General features: G+C 45.5%; 1 protein-coding gene across 1 annotated transcript; it reads left to right on the plus strand.

Moving 5' to 3' along the window:
* Positions 1 to 4,650: 4,650 nt before the first annotated feature.
* Positions 4,651 to 14,174, plus strand: LOC127037037 (E3 SUMO-protein ligase ZBED1-like). The gene is made up of 3 exons (XM_050928454.1): positions 4,651 to 4,838; positions 6,451 to 6,607; positions 8,515 to 14,174. The coding sequence occupies exons 2-3, from the start codon at positions 6,457 to 6,459 to the stop codon at positions 10,560 to 10,562; spliced, it is 2,199 nt and encodes a 732-aa protein (XP_050784411.1). The 5' UTR covers positions 4,651 to 4,838; positions 6,451 to 6,456; the 3' UTR covers positions 10,563 to 14,174.
* The last annotated feature ends 32 nt before the right edge of the window (positions 14,175 to 14,206 follow it).

Raw genomic sequence — 14,206 nt, forward strand, 5'->3', positions numbered from 1 at the left:
CATGAAGAGAGGGTCTTAGAACAGTCCACATACAGATTGAGATATCCTTAGGTTTCTATGCAGAGAAACCCCTACAGAGGTTGCTCTAAAGAGCCTTCTGTTCTCATGCAGAGGGAGGGACCCTTAAAGAGAGAAAGACGCCACACACGCCCCCATATAGGCATACACACATCTAAATACCTTTATTCCCTCTTGCACCTAGATAGATACATATACTTAGTATTTATGTGCAGGGGCATATATGGTTATGCAGGTAACCTACATGCAACATATCTATATAGTGTGTGTGTGAGGGAATGTAGGTACGAAACTGAGAGTGCCAGAAAGTGCCAAAAAGAGCAGGGAGGTGGGAGGGTTGGGACAAAAGGACTTCAGTTAATGAATTGTGCTGCCTGATCACTTGTCAGTTTGTTGGATGTTCCCCCCCTTTTTAAAATCTCCCTGTTACAATTTTTTTCAGGTTGGTAACCATGAAAATCTGGGGCTGATGCTTTGCAAATGGATAGGGTAGGACAGGAGAAATTCTATTCAAGTTCCATGCTAGGGTTGCTCCTTTCCAAATGCTTGGATAAATTAGACCAAATAACATTCTGGGGTTACTGCTTTGCAAATGGATACCTAGATTAAATATTTTTTGCTTGAATTTATTCCAATGCCACCATTTCTGTTACAAATATTTTAGGAGATTGAGAGAACTGTGCATCTCAATCCTCTGGTATGGCAAAGCTTTACTAGGCTAGACTCACTCCATGCCCACAGAGTTGCAAGTCACATGCTCACGTGAACTGCACTCCCCTGGGTCTAAAGCACTGGACAGATTTATTTGCAGACCAGAAGAGCTCAGGGTAGCTCAGAAGTTTGTCTTTTTCATTAACAGAGGGTGATCCGACAAAAGATTACCTTACCTATGTCTCTCTCCTATCCTGGGACCAGTAACACTGCAAACAACTGATTTATTTGCAAATATTCATGTTAATGTTTCCAGTGTGTCAGATTTTTTTTGTGTGTTGGTTTTGCTTATTTTAATGTCCTCTGCCATTTTTCAGCTGCTACAGATTTCTCTGCGGCAGTGAAGACCCTATTTGCATGACTGAGTGCAGACATTCAGGCCCTCTGTTTGGCACTGTAGAGGTCAGAGAAACCTTGCCTTGGGAATACTGTAGTTAGGTAGGTCATCGTTTCTGACAAGGGAAAGAGTATAAAAGAAAAACAGTTATTAAAAAAATGTGCTGACAGAAATCTACAATGAATATATGTTAATGTACAATGCCTGTGTGAATCTATTATGTAAAAATGAATGCCAAATGAATCATTTAAGAATCCATGCTATTCATAAGCACTGTAGAGCTGTAGAAAACAAACTGAGGATTCCTTTAATTCTTCACTTTCAGTCCTTAGCTGTTGTACTAAGTGTTGCTGCTCAGCGTTCCAGCCCAGAGGTGGCAGTATTCCAGTGATAAGTCCTAATGATCATTATTATTTATTATTTGTATTAGGGTAGCATTGAAAGGCTTCAACAGAGATCAGGGCCCCATTGTGCTAGGTGTTGTACAGACACAAAGTAAGAATCAGTCCCTGCCCCAAAAAGTTTATCATGCAAAGGCAGCTCTTATCTAGTGCTTCTTCAGTAGATCTCAATACACTTTACAAAGGAGGCTGGTATTGCTATCCCCATTTTACAGATGGGGATCCTGAGGCTCAGAAAGGTGAAGTGACTTGCCCAAGGCCACCCAGCAACCAGGGGAAGAGCCATGAACAGACTCCAAGTCTCCTGAGTGAAGAGCCCATACTCTAACCATTAGGCCACACTGGTTACCCCATTACTATAAGAAATTCTTACAGACTTATTTTACAGATGGGCAACTAAGGTCTAGAGAAATTAAATGCAAAGTCACACAGTGAGTGTGTAGCAGAACCAGACACTGAACGTAGATCTGAATCCCAAGCCAGTGCCTTTCCCACAAGACCATCCATCTTCTTTGGGTTACAGGCAGATTGTATGTTGCTAGGCTGAACTTGTAAAGTAATTCAAAATCCTTTGGCCACTGGAGCTGTATGCAGAAAACGCGTATTCGGATATTATGAGACCATATCTCCATCAACAACAATGCTGACTTCTGCTTAAAAACCATCATTCTTGATGTATATGATGAATACACAATGCACACTTTGCTCTGGTAGTAGGTACCACCTGAACTCTCCTGATGGGATTGTAGCCTTTTTTTATGCACAGCTGCAGGAAAGATTATCCTTAAATATCCTGCAGAGAGCTGGGCACAATCAATTATCCCTGTCACTGTGAGCTGAGTTCACGTGGCAATTCCCAGGATTGGGCCTTCATTAGATATACTCTTTGATTGACATAATAGGTTGGACCCCGCACCTGCAACTGGATTGACGGCATGAGAGCCTAAGGAATCGTTGCACTTGAGGAGACTCGCCATGGATATTGATGAGGCTTTGCATGGTCTCAGTGATCCTGACTCCCAGTCATGAGCCTTGCACAGTGGACTACAGCTATCGCTTTTACTAGATCAAGGGATATTTCATTAAAGCAACATGTCCTGTATTAATTGGCTAAAGCCAAATTCTGGGTTTCACAGACTCACGGATTTTTAAGGTAAGAAGGGACCTCTAGATCATCTAATCTGACCTCCCGAATAACACAGGCCATAGAATTTTATCCAGTTAGGCCTGTATTGAGCCCCAAAATATGTATTTGGCTAAAGCATCTCTTCCAGAAAGCCATCCAGTCTTGATGGGAAGACTTTACGAGATAGAGAATATGGAAGTTACTTATCTGTAACTGGAGATTCTTTGAGATGTGTGGTCTCTATCTATATTCCACATGAGGGTATGCATGCACTCCATAAGACAGATTTCTAATAATTAGTGTCCATTCGTCTGCGCCTGCACAGTTGTCCTCCTCATGCTTCACACCGAAGGCATAAAGGGTAGTGCGGACCGACACCTCTCCAACAAGGATGCAGTCGGAATAGATGTCTATAATACTGCTGTCCCAACAGCTGGACAGAGGAGGCCTGGACTAATGCGTAATGTTTTGTAAATGTATGGATGGAGCTCCAGGTAGCTGCCCTACAAACATATAGTATGAGTACCTCTTGAAGGGATGCTCTTGAGGATGGTTGTGCTTTAGTGGAGTGGGCTCTCATCCGCGGGAGGAATTGGAATATGTGCCAACTGATAACAAAGAATGATGCAGCCAGAAATCTACTTAGAGCATTACTGGGCAGATAATGGTTGTCCTTGCAATTGCTTCACTATAGTGACAAATCATCTTGGTGATTTTCTATTCAGTTTTTTTCTTTGCAGGTAAAATGCTGAAGGGAAACCTTCTCCTTATGAAAAATGGCGTATGGCAGGTCAGCCATGAGGGCTCCTAGGTCACTCACCCATCTGGTCTGATGTGATGGCAACTAGGAAGGCGATCTTCATGGAGAGGCGAGAAACTGAATACATGGCCAAGGGTTAAAGATTGGTCTGGTAAGTATTAATAGTACTAAGTTGAGTTCCATTTTGATGTAGGTTTCAGCATCACTGGAAAGGTCCTAACAAGACCTTTCAGGAATCCAGTGGTTGTTGGGTTAGTAAAAATGGAGTAGCCTTCTACCAGATTTCTGCTAGACGGACCCACAGTGAATGAACAAAAAGCCCTGATGTCTTCAGGGATAAGAGATAGTCTAAAATAGCAGGGATTCCTGTTAATGATTCCTTGAGCTTAGCAGCTCTGGCCTTGGCTCCTGAGCTCATGCTCCAAGGGGTTCTGCTCATCGGCTGAGACTGCTGTATGGGGGAGGAGGAGGGGCATGTCTCCCTGGCTTGGATCTAACTGAGGTCTCATGGCCTTCTCCATAAGGTATTTCTGCAGTTGGTGCTCTTGTCCCTTGCAGGTTTGGCGGGGGAGAGGTGTCAGATGCTGTACTTAGCAGAGGTGTGACCTCTCCAAGGCAACAGAGGCAGTGCTAGTGTCCATCTCTCCTGGAGAAGAAGGAGGGGCAGGAGATACAGTTCTTATACCCCAGGACTCGGGGCATAGTCTTTGTCAGCAGGGAACACTAAGCTATGCTACAATGCTAAAACTCTAACAACACTAAGAATACTAAAAACTATGTACAATTATATTTACCGGTTCTGAAGAAGACACAGAGGTTCAGGTGCTACAGGCACAGGATTCCAACTCAGACCATGTGGCGGTGAGAAGGAACTGGAAAGGCATTGATCCCCTAGTGACCTCAGTTCAGAGCACACGGAGGGCAACTGCACAGGTGTGCACCAATGGACACTACTGGCTAGAAATCTCCAGTTTCAAGGGCATGGTGTGCATGTGTATCCACATGTCGGATACACATAGGGACCAGCATTTGAAGAAGAATCTCCAGTCCCTTTGGGAATTTTTTCCAATGGCTAATTATCCACACTTAAAAATTGTGTCTTATTAATTGGGTATCCAAGGGCAGAATTTGTCCCTTGATGTTGAAATAGTTAATGATTAATTGGATTACTTTGCAGAGTTCTTTGAAGATGCAGCGGTATTAGAAGTGTGAACCATAAGTCCCCCCTTACCCCGCTGCCTTCCCCGTTTGTACACAAGCATTAGTTTGTATGCAGCATCTGTGCTCTGACGTGCCTGCAGCTTCATTGGCATCCAAGAATACATCAATTTAAGTTCAGATCACTTTTCATCCCAGTGTGAACTTTTGAGAGGAGCCCTAAATGAATTACTTCCAGATGAAAGGTTAGCTATCCCATTTCACTGCACAGAGCTCAGAGACTGCAAACAACCCACCAGCCTGTATTATGCCCATGGTAACAAAGCAGTGAGTATACACTGTCATATGCCTGCTTGTTTCTTCATTTGTCTAAGTCTTGCTTCAGTCTATGCACGATATATATTTTTCTGTGCTGGACATAATATCTGTTTTAATGCAGGGGAGGTAAAATAGAGATTCTTATGGCAAATTAATCTTGAAATTATTTTCCAGGCAGAGCTTCTTTGACTACAGCCTCTGCATATGAACAGCTGGAGGTTTTTAAATGTGACGTCACCACTTCGGTTATTTCCACTGTCACCTTTAACAATACAACGCAACTGTCAATGGCATTGTGCAGCACCTTTCATGCAAATGGCATGTTCTCCCCTCCTCGGAAGGCTTTGCAGAGTTAAATGATGCAGTTGCAGTAATAAATAGCAGCAGAGGGCAGGAAGAAACGAGGAGGCATTAGCAAATTAGATAAGCCTGGGTTGGACTTTAAAAAGACTTTTGTGACAAGCATGCTGAAACAGGTGCAAACCATGCCAGGACTGCAATTTTGGCTTGAAAATACATCTTGCTCTCTTTTCTTCTTGCTGTCAAAGATGACCTAGCTTAGGGTTTTATATTGCATCTATCACCGTGGTATCTAATGTCATGAGATCTCGTGACCGTAAAATAACAAATAGGTATTCCTAGCCACCCATGAAATGCTACATAATTTGACATGCAGCTTTCCTCTAAAATCTTCTGCACTATATGGAGTGCATATGGCCAAGTGTTTTATAGGTGACAACAGATTCCTGATGGCTAAGCTCTTCCTCCAAATGATATTTACATTGATGATTTATGATGCCTTCAAGGCTTGTTGGTCTTTGCAGGTTGTTGCCAGATGGCCCCTCCTCCTTGCATGAAGTGCTGCAGTGCAGTTGTAGACATCAGCCGCTTAAAAGATCACCTGTTTAAATAAATGGCTGCTGTAAGCATCCCTTCCGATATTGACATAGATAGAAGACTGGTTTTTAGCTTCTGAATATGACTGAAGGTGGAAGGTAAGGAGGGATTTAGAAGTCTGTATTTCCTCAGTGCTAGGAAATCAGAACAGATATCCTTTGCCATTCAAGGATACCCCACCCATTGGATCTCTTACAGAGCTTTTCCTTTGACTGACCTATGGCTTGGGTTTATACTACTGTTCTATTTGCTTGGGTTCTTATATGGCTGCCCATCACAGCAATATCTGAGCATCTAGACAGAACAGACTGCAGTCTTGTCTTCACGGGAAGAACAATTTCCTCCACTGCAGTAATTACTGGGTGAAATTCCATGCCCCATGTTATATAGTAGCTCCAACTAGATGATTGCAGTGACCTTAAAATCTACAAATACAGTGGCACAAATGTGTGGGACTAACAATATTGATTCGCTTTGCAAAGTGCTGTGAAATTCATGGATGATAAGTATTATTTTATCACTAGACATTCCCTGGAGGTAATATCCATATAAGAGGAGAACCATGGCCAGATTCTGATCTTGCTTACACCACTGTAAATCCCATGGAACCAAGAACAGAATCTGGCCCCCTATCCAGCTGTCCACTTTGTAATCACCTAAGTCAGAAGTGCAGGACCACGCTCCTTGTCGCTGTTCTAATGATCATTGCGTTTCCCCCCTTAAGAGCGAAATGGCAGATGTAAACTCCAAGAGGGCATCTCAGTTCTTGCAAAAATGTATTAAGCCAGAGGACAACGGAGGGGACGCACAGCCCAAAGAGGAGATAATAGAAGAGCAGTCTCTCCCTGTTATCACTCAATCCTACCCTCAGACAGTGCAAGGTAGGTGCATTTCTCTGGTCTCTGTTAAATAATGCATTTTGCAGTGATGCCATTATGTTGTTATCATCTGCCTCATGTATGGCTGTGTAGAGCCAGGCCCCTGTATGGTTCCCTATAAATAATGGTCACACTTCACATGAAGGGAACATTTTCTAGTAGTTTACAAATAGATGAATAGATGTTATAACAGTTAATTAACCATTTGTTAGAGTCCCACAAGTCAACAGGTTGCTCATAATCACCTATAATGCCTTCTACTGATAGGCTTATAACCATCTATAGTACAGGTCTCTCGCAACTTACGTGCATTTAACATGCGCGATTTCAGCTTTACGCTGAAAGGCCTGGAGTCCGGGAAGGGGCGTGGCCTCAAGTAGAAGAGGCGTGGCCTCAAGATTTAAAGGTCCTGGGGCACCAGCTGTGGCTGTGAGTCCCAGGGCCTTTATATCACCCAAGGGGCTCCCAGCTGCAGAGGTGGTTGGTAGCCCCTGGGGCGAAATAAAGGGCCTGAGGCTCCAGCTACTGTGGAGCTTCGGGCCTTTTAAATGCCGCCCCAGCCCAGCTGCCAAAGCTGTGGGCGGGATTTAAAGGGCTCCTCTGGGCTCCCCACCATGGCGGGAAGCCTGGCAGAGCCCTTTAAATCCCGCCTGCAGCTTTGGCAGCTGGGCCGGGGTGGCATTTAAAGGGCTGCACCAGGCTTCCTGCCACGGTAGGGAGCCCGAAGGAGCCCTTTAAATCCCGCCCGCAGCTCTGGCGGCTGGGTGGTGGGAGGGAGCCCTTTAAATCCTGCCCGCAACTCTGGCGGCCGGGCGGGGGAGCCCTTTAAATCCCACCCGCAGCTCTGGCGGCAGGACCGGGGGACATTTAAAGGGCTCCACCAGGCTTCCCACCACGGCGGGATGCCTGGCAGAGCCCTTTAAATCCCACCTGTAGCTCTGGCGGCCGGGGAACCCTTTAAATCCCACCCGCAGCTCCGGTGGCGGGACTGGGGGGGCATTTAAAGGGCTCCACCGGCTCTTTAAATGCCCTCCCCCCACAGTCCCGCCGCCGGAGCTCCGGGCGGGATTTAAAGGGCTTGGGGTTTTGACTATACGCGCTTTTTGTTTTACGCAATAACCACGGAATGGGACCCCCGCCTAAGATGCGACAGACCTGTACATGCCACTTATGGCTCTAGATGCTTATAACATCTATTAAGCCTGTATAAACTACTTATCAATGTATCCTCTTTATATAAAGTGTGACCTAAACGATAATATTAGACCTTCCCAACTAAAGCTAAAAGTTTATACTTAATTTTTCATGCTGCTTTGTAGTAGGATGAGTGGACCTGAGAAAGAGGGTCACATTTCAGGAGGGACGTAGTTCAGTGTGGCACCAAGGAGCTCAGAAATGCTGGCTGAACCAGACTGCTTTCAGACCAACTCTAGAACTTCCACACATAATACTGGTCTCCCAGCATGTTCAACAGAGATCTCTTTCCTACAGCTCTACCATCCATGTCCCTTATTCGTGTTCCTCTGCAGCCTGAGGCACCGTTTGCCTGGTGGGATCATCTGGGCATATCTCACTTAATCAATCCCCTGCCACTACAGGGGCCTCTGGCATTGGTGGCACTTTGGTCTCTCCTGTTCTCTGCCTGAGGCACACAGTTTAGTCTCCTGAGGACTGAAATGTTTTGGACTAACTAAAGTAATTGGGCTCAACACAGGGGTATCTGGGTGAAATGTACAGCCTGTGATATAAAGGAGATCAGACTAGATGATCTAATGGCGCCTTCTGGCCTGAATCTCTATGAAAATCTATGAAATAATGAAACTACTGTACTTTGCAGGGGATGAGAGGGAACTAATGCTATTTTTTTTGCGTAATATTAATAGTGACTTTGGCATTTCTCCTTCTCACAGAGGAAATATCGATGGTGTTCAACACCTACAACATGGCAGCCAACCTCGGCCCAGCCTCCAGGAGAAAGAGGGAGAAAGGTGCGAATCACGATGGCACAAGCACCTCCCTCTATGTTGACCGCCGCAAGTCCAAGGTGTGGAACTATTACACCAAGCTGGGAGATGCCTATGTCGAGTGCAACGTGTGCAAGAAGCAGCTCTCCTTTCACAACAGCACCACCACCATGCGGGAGCACCTGGTGAGGAAGCACAGCATTCGTGACACTTTGCTCTCGCAGCTGAAGGATGACCAGGCTTCCGAGTCTGACTGCATGGCTCAGGAGAACATGATAAAGAGGTCCCGACAGATGACACCGGAAAACTACCTGTACCATGCCGCGTCCTGCTCGGAACCAAGGACTGATGTGATTTTGGAACTGGTGCTTGAGATGATATTTCGTGACCTCCATCCTCTTTCCGTGGTGAAAGACAAGGGTTTTGGCCTCCTCATCGGGTATCTAGAGCCTAATTTTACCCTCCCATCTCCTATTCAGCTCTCCAGCATGCTGTGGCATAGATACAATGTGGTGAAGCAGCACCTGGAACGCTATTTGCAAACAGCCCAGTCCATAGTCATCTGTGTGGAGTTCTGGGTGTCCCAGCCCCACCAGACATACTTGACAATCACGGCCAACTTCATTGACGGGGAGTGGCGCCGGGCGAGATGTATCCTGGAAACCCAGCCAGTGCATGAGACTAAAGGGGCAGGTGATTTAGGAGAGAAGCTCTTCAGCATCCTGACAGAGTTTGGGTTGTCGAACAAGTCCATTTTCTGCGTGATGCACGACAGCTTGCAGAACACAGTGATGAATTCGCAGCCGCTCAAGAGGGCTTATGGCTGGACCAGCCTGTGCTGTGCTGCCCACACTCTGCACCTGTGCATCAAGGCAGGGCTGGAGGTCGAGCAGGTGCAAGAGGCTCTGACTGCTGCCCGGGGCATCGTGAGCTACTTCCAACAGGATGCGAAAGCCACCTGCTCACTGAACAGCAAGCTGGAAGCGATCAACAAGACCAAGTTGAAGCTGGTGATGGACGTGGGATCTCGCTGGATAACTACCATTGAGATGTGCGAGAGCCTCCTGGACCTCAAATGGGCGATCATGTCCCTGCTGGAGGAACATCCCAAAGGGACGTTGGCTGTGCAGAACTTAGCTGACCACCAGTGGAAGCTCTTGCAGGACCTGGTGCCAGTCATGAGGACGATTAAGATTGCCACATCATTCTTGCGTGAGGAGCAGAACATCTCCATCTCTTCTCTGATGCCTTGCATCCATGGTATCGTCACTGCCATTGGGCAGCAGTTAGAAGAGTCCAGCGATGTCATCAAGATGGTGGTAGGCAATATAAGGTCAGAGCTGATGCAGCGCTGGAGTATATCAGAGGATGAGAAGGTGCTGGAAAGCCCTGCGATTACTGCCTCGTTTCTAGACCCTCGTTTCAAGGAGATGAGGTTCCTGAGTCCCAACCTGAGGAGTGAGCTGCATAAGAGAGTCAAAAATATGCTATCAGAGGTCTTCAACCACCAGTCCCCACCTTCTACCCAGTTCTGGGTGCCGAACTCAGATTACAAAGCAGAGGTAGGAGAAGCAGGGGTCCAGCTGTCTGCTCATAAAGACAGAGGCCCAAGTGGCCAGTCCCAGAGCATGTATGACATCCTTCTGGGGAAAGATCCAACGGAGAGCATGCCTGAAATCCATCAGCAATTGGAAAACTACATCGTGGAACCTCTCTGCAAACGCAGCACCAACCCACTGGACTGGTGGAAAACCAATGAGCACCGCTTCCCCGCTGTGGCGAGATTAGGCAGGCAGTACCTTGCCATACCAGCCACAGTTGTGCTGCCAGACCAGGCCTTTGCTGCCAACGAGAGCACCCTGGAGCATCGGAGAGCAGTCCTCACTCCTGAAAATCTGGACCAGATTCTGTTCTTGCACCAAAATTTTGATTTTTTAGAATCAATGAGAAACAATAATGAGATGCGGGGCAGAAATCTGCATGCCCAGTATTAAAATGCAGTGGGGGTGGGGCTGAGTACAGAGGTGATGTGTAACAGTGTTTACCGCTTCCCTACCTTCTCGGTGGGATTTTGGAAAGGTGTCTGCCTAACTTCATTCCCATTGAAATTATCCTTTGATGTCAATAGAAGCAGAGTTAAGCCAATGCTGAGTGTTTTCAAAATCCTCCCTACGTGTACAACACTGTTTTTGTAACCACTTTGTGATAGTTTCATCCAACTCAAATACAATATAATTCCAGAGCGGAAAGAAAATGTTAAGTTCTACCAATTTGGACTTCTTAGCATCACCTCTGAATTTGGACCTAGGGCGTGCTAGTAAAATCCTAAAGGATATACAAATTCTCATTGTAGCAATCTTTTTACAAAACAAAGGTCAAATATATTAATATATGTAAATGTTAAGACTATTCACTGCTGCATGGATCCTACTACTACATAGTCAAAAGCTGTGAGTTTTCATGAAACAGGCCACTGTCCACTATTTTGAGATGTTATTTAAATTGCACTGATGTTAAAAGTTTCAGTCCTCAGAGCTGCTCTCCTCTTCACCAACAGGTTGTTCCTGGTAAGAGAGAGAAGCAGATGGAAGTTGTTCCCTTAGGGCAGCCCTTAGCAATGGGTCACTAGACTGGAAGACAGATCCTGTCTGTTGCCAGTTTTCGGAGGGTATGCATGGCTTGGTTGAGAGGAGAGAGAGCAGAAAACTTCCCACATAAAGGGCCAGAGCCTCAGCTGGTACAATACATCAATGGAGCTTTGCCGATTTACATCAGCTGATGACCTGGCCCATAAACTTGATTCTTCACTCACACACCAGTTGTAAAGCCATGTACCTATCTTCAGTGGAGATACTCCTGACTTACACTGGTCTCAGCGGCTGAAGAATTGGATCATAGTAATTTTGCATCAGTTTATTTAAAGTCAGATTTAAACTGCTTCAAGCCCCTGCGTGGACACTCTTAATTTAGTTTAAACTGGTTTATATCAATTTAACTTGGGTTGGTAAATTTACAGGCACAAGCTAAATCAATATGACCAGTTTTAAATCAGTACAAGGGTACCCACAGAGTTTGCACCTGTTTAACTAAACCAGTTTTTAACATTATTTAGTTAAACCAGTGAAACTTCTGTGTGTAGACAAGGCTTGGGTGAGTGGAGGCACTGTTCGAGGCCTTCCGTTTGCATGCTCAGAAGACAGCTGGTCATATTTTAAGGGTTTCCTTTGCAGTTGTAAGGCTAGAAAGCTTTCTTTCATTGTAGCAGGATGGTGGTCATCCTGCTCCTGCCCTGAAGGGCTTAAAAAAGCCCTGGGAGAGGGCCACAGCAGGGGAAAAGTTAGGCTGATTGGGGGAAGCAGCCACAGCTGGGGCCACGCCCCAATCAGGCCATAGCTGGCCCTATAAGAGGGCTGAGGGCCAGAGAGTGAAACACAAACACACTCTCTCTAGTTTCCCTGAGAGACAAGGACCTGAGAAGGGAAGCTCAGGCGGGTACTTAGGGTGCAGCAGTGCTGAGGAAGGGCAGAGGGAGCTGAGGAGCTCCAGCCTAGCAAAGCCCCAGGCTGCAGGTCAAGTTACGGGCCCACAAGGGTACGATGATGAGTGGTTTACAGACTGCAGTCCACCCCAGTGAGTGGGGGCTAGATGGTGACTGGCAGTAGCCACTGAGGCAAGGTGGAGATAGGGGGTTCCCCTAGGTGGGGAGACCCAGACTGTGGGTTGCTGCAGTGGGCAGAACCCCTGGACAAAGAGCACTGGGGTCCAGGAGGGACACGGGGGCCAGCGAAAGGCAAGATATCAGCCAGCAGAGGGCATTCCAGAGCTGGAAAAGAGCTAACTTCCTGGACAACCAGCAGGAGGCACCGAGTCTTTGTCCCGCCACATTCATCTTTAACTTTAAAAAAAAAAAAACACTTTAATTTCTGCAGAAGCTAATGGGCAAACGTCCAGGGAAACTGTCCTACTTCCCATGAGTGAGTATGTTTGTCAAGCCCTTGACCTGAACATTGCTGCTTTAGTAAAAGGCTCTCTACAAGAGCATTTTGACTAGTGTGAGGAAGGATTTCATCATCCAGCCTTGCAAAACAGCCACCAGCCCAGCAACAAAATCTTTTTTCCAGTTCTCACATAATGATGGGTGGGGGCAGGGGGGGAAACCCTAGTTATATTTGACTTGCTGTTCAAGCAAAAGAAATCCAATAACAATTCAACTTTGCAGTTTTGCAAGATTGTATTGCTTCTGCAAACAAAGGGATAGACAAAACCAGTGCAGTAATTTACGACCTGCTATGGTGCTTTAACATATTCTGAGATATTAACAGTGGGACTGCTAGACAGCTGATAAGATTTATGACAGATCAAACAGACCATTAGTTCTGTTGCTGGATCTTGTGCTGCTCTCATCACTGTAGTATCTGAGTGTCTTCCAGTGATAAAATAAACAAGGGACTGACATGTCATGTGTGGCTCTCATTCCATTACTCTCCCCTGGGGGGAAACTGCATGTGACTAAAAATAAAAGGAAGGAAGGCTGATGTGCTATATGTTATTATTTGTGATGGCTGGGTTGAAGAAGTGAGTTTGTATTTGCATCTGAAAGTGGTGAGGTCTGAAGTAACTCTGAATTCCTGTGGAGGCAAATTCCACAGCTTTGGATGAGCCCTGAGAACGTTCTGTCTCCTGCACAAATTAGCTTCATCGTTCCAACAGACAATTCCAGTGTTCCAAAGAAGCTCTATTGACCTTTTCTTCCATTGTAATCTAAGCTAATAAAAAAAATTCCTTGGTATCACAGCCAATCTGAAGAAAACTAGTAAAAAACAAAATTCTACTACGATTGGATCTGTTGTGCAATTAAGAAAAACCCTGCTCCATAATTTGCAGTTTCCAATTAACTAATATGTTCAGTTTACCCATGGGAATGTAAGACCTGCAAATTTGTTATTCACACAGAGGCTATTGGCTGCATGAAGTCCTTTTGTTTTAACTTAGCATTCGCTCTGCCTGAGAGAAGCCAGGCTTTTTATTAAACTCCAACCCATGTTAGTTTGTCCTTTACCCAGCCTCAGCTCACTGGACCTGTTACAGGTCTGTAACGCACTTTAAGATCCAAGCAGCTATAGTAATGATAATGACTTCCCTGTATATTTCACCCACCAATGACTGTATGAAGCTGGCACAGCATATATTTAAGTACACAGATTCACAGACTCCAAGGCCAGAAAGGACCATTGTGATCATCTGGTCTGGCTTCCTGCATAACACAGGCCACAGAACTTCCCCAAAATAATTCCTAGAGCAGATCTCTTAGAAAAATATCCCATCTTGATTTAAAAATCATCAGTGATGGAGAATCCACCATGACCCCTTGGTAAGTTGTTCCACTGGTTAATTACTCTGACTGTTAAAAATTTACACCTGATTTCCAGTCTGAGTTGTCTAGCTTTAACTTGCAGCCTCTGGATCATGTTATGCCTTTCTCTGCTAGATTGAAAAGCCCATTATTAATTACTGTTCCCCACCTAGGTACTCATAGATTGTAATCAAGTCATCCCTTAACATTCTCTTTGTTAAGTTAAATAAGACTGATTCTTTCAAATCTAATGTCTGTGGAGCATGCCCTGTTCTGCTCCACCAA

This window comes from Gopherus flavomarginatus, chromosome 18 (genome assembly GCF_025201925.1).
Source record: "Gopherus flavomarginatus isolate rGopFla2 chromosome 18, rGopFla2.mat.asm, whole genome shotgun sequence".
In the NCBI taxonomy this organism is placed as follows: Eukaryota; Metazoa; Chordata; order Testudines; family Testudinidae; genus Gopherus; species Gopherus flavomarginatus.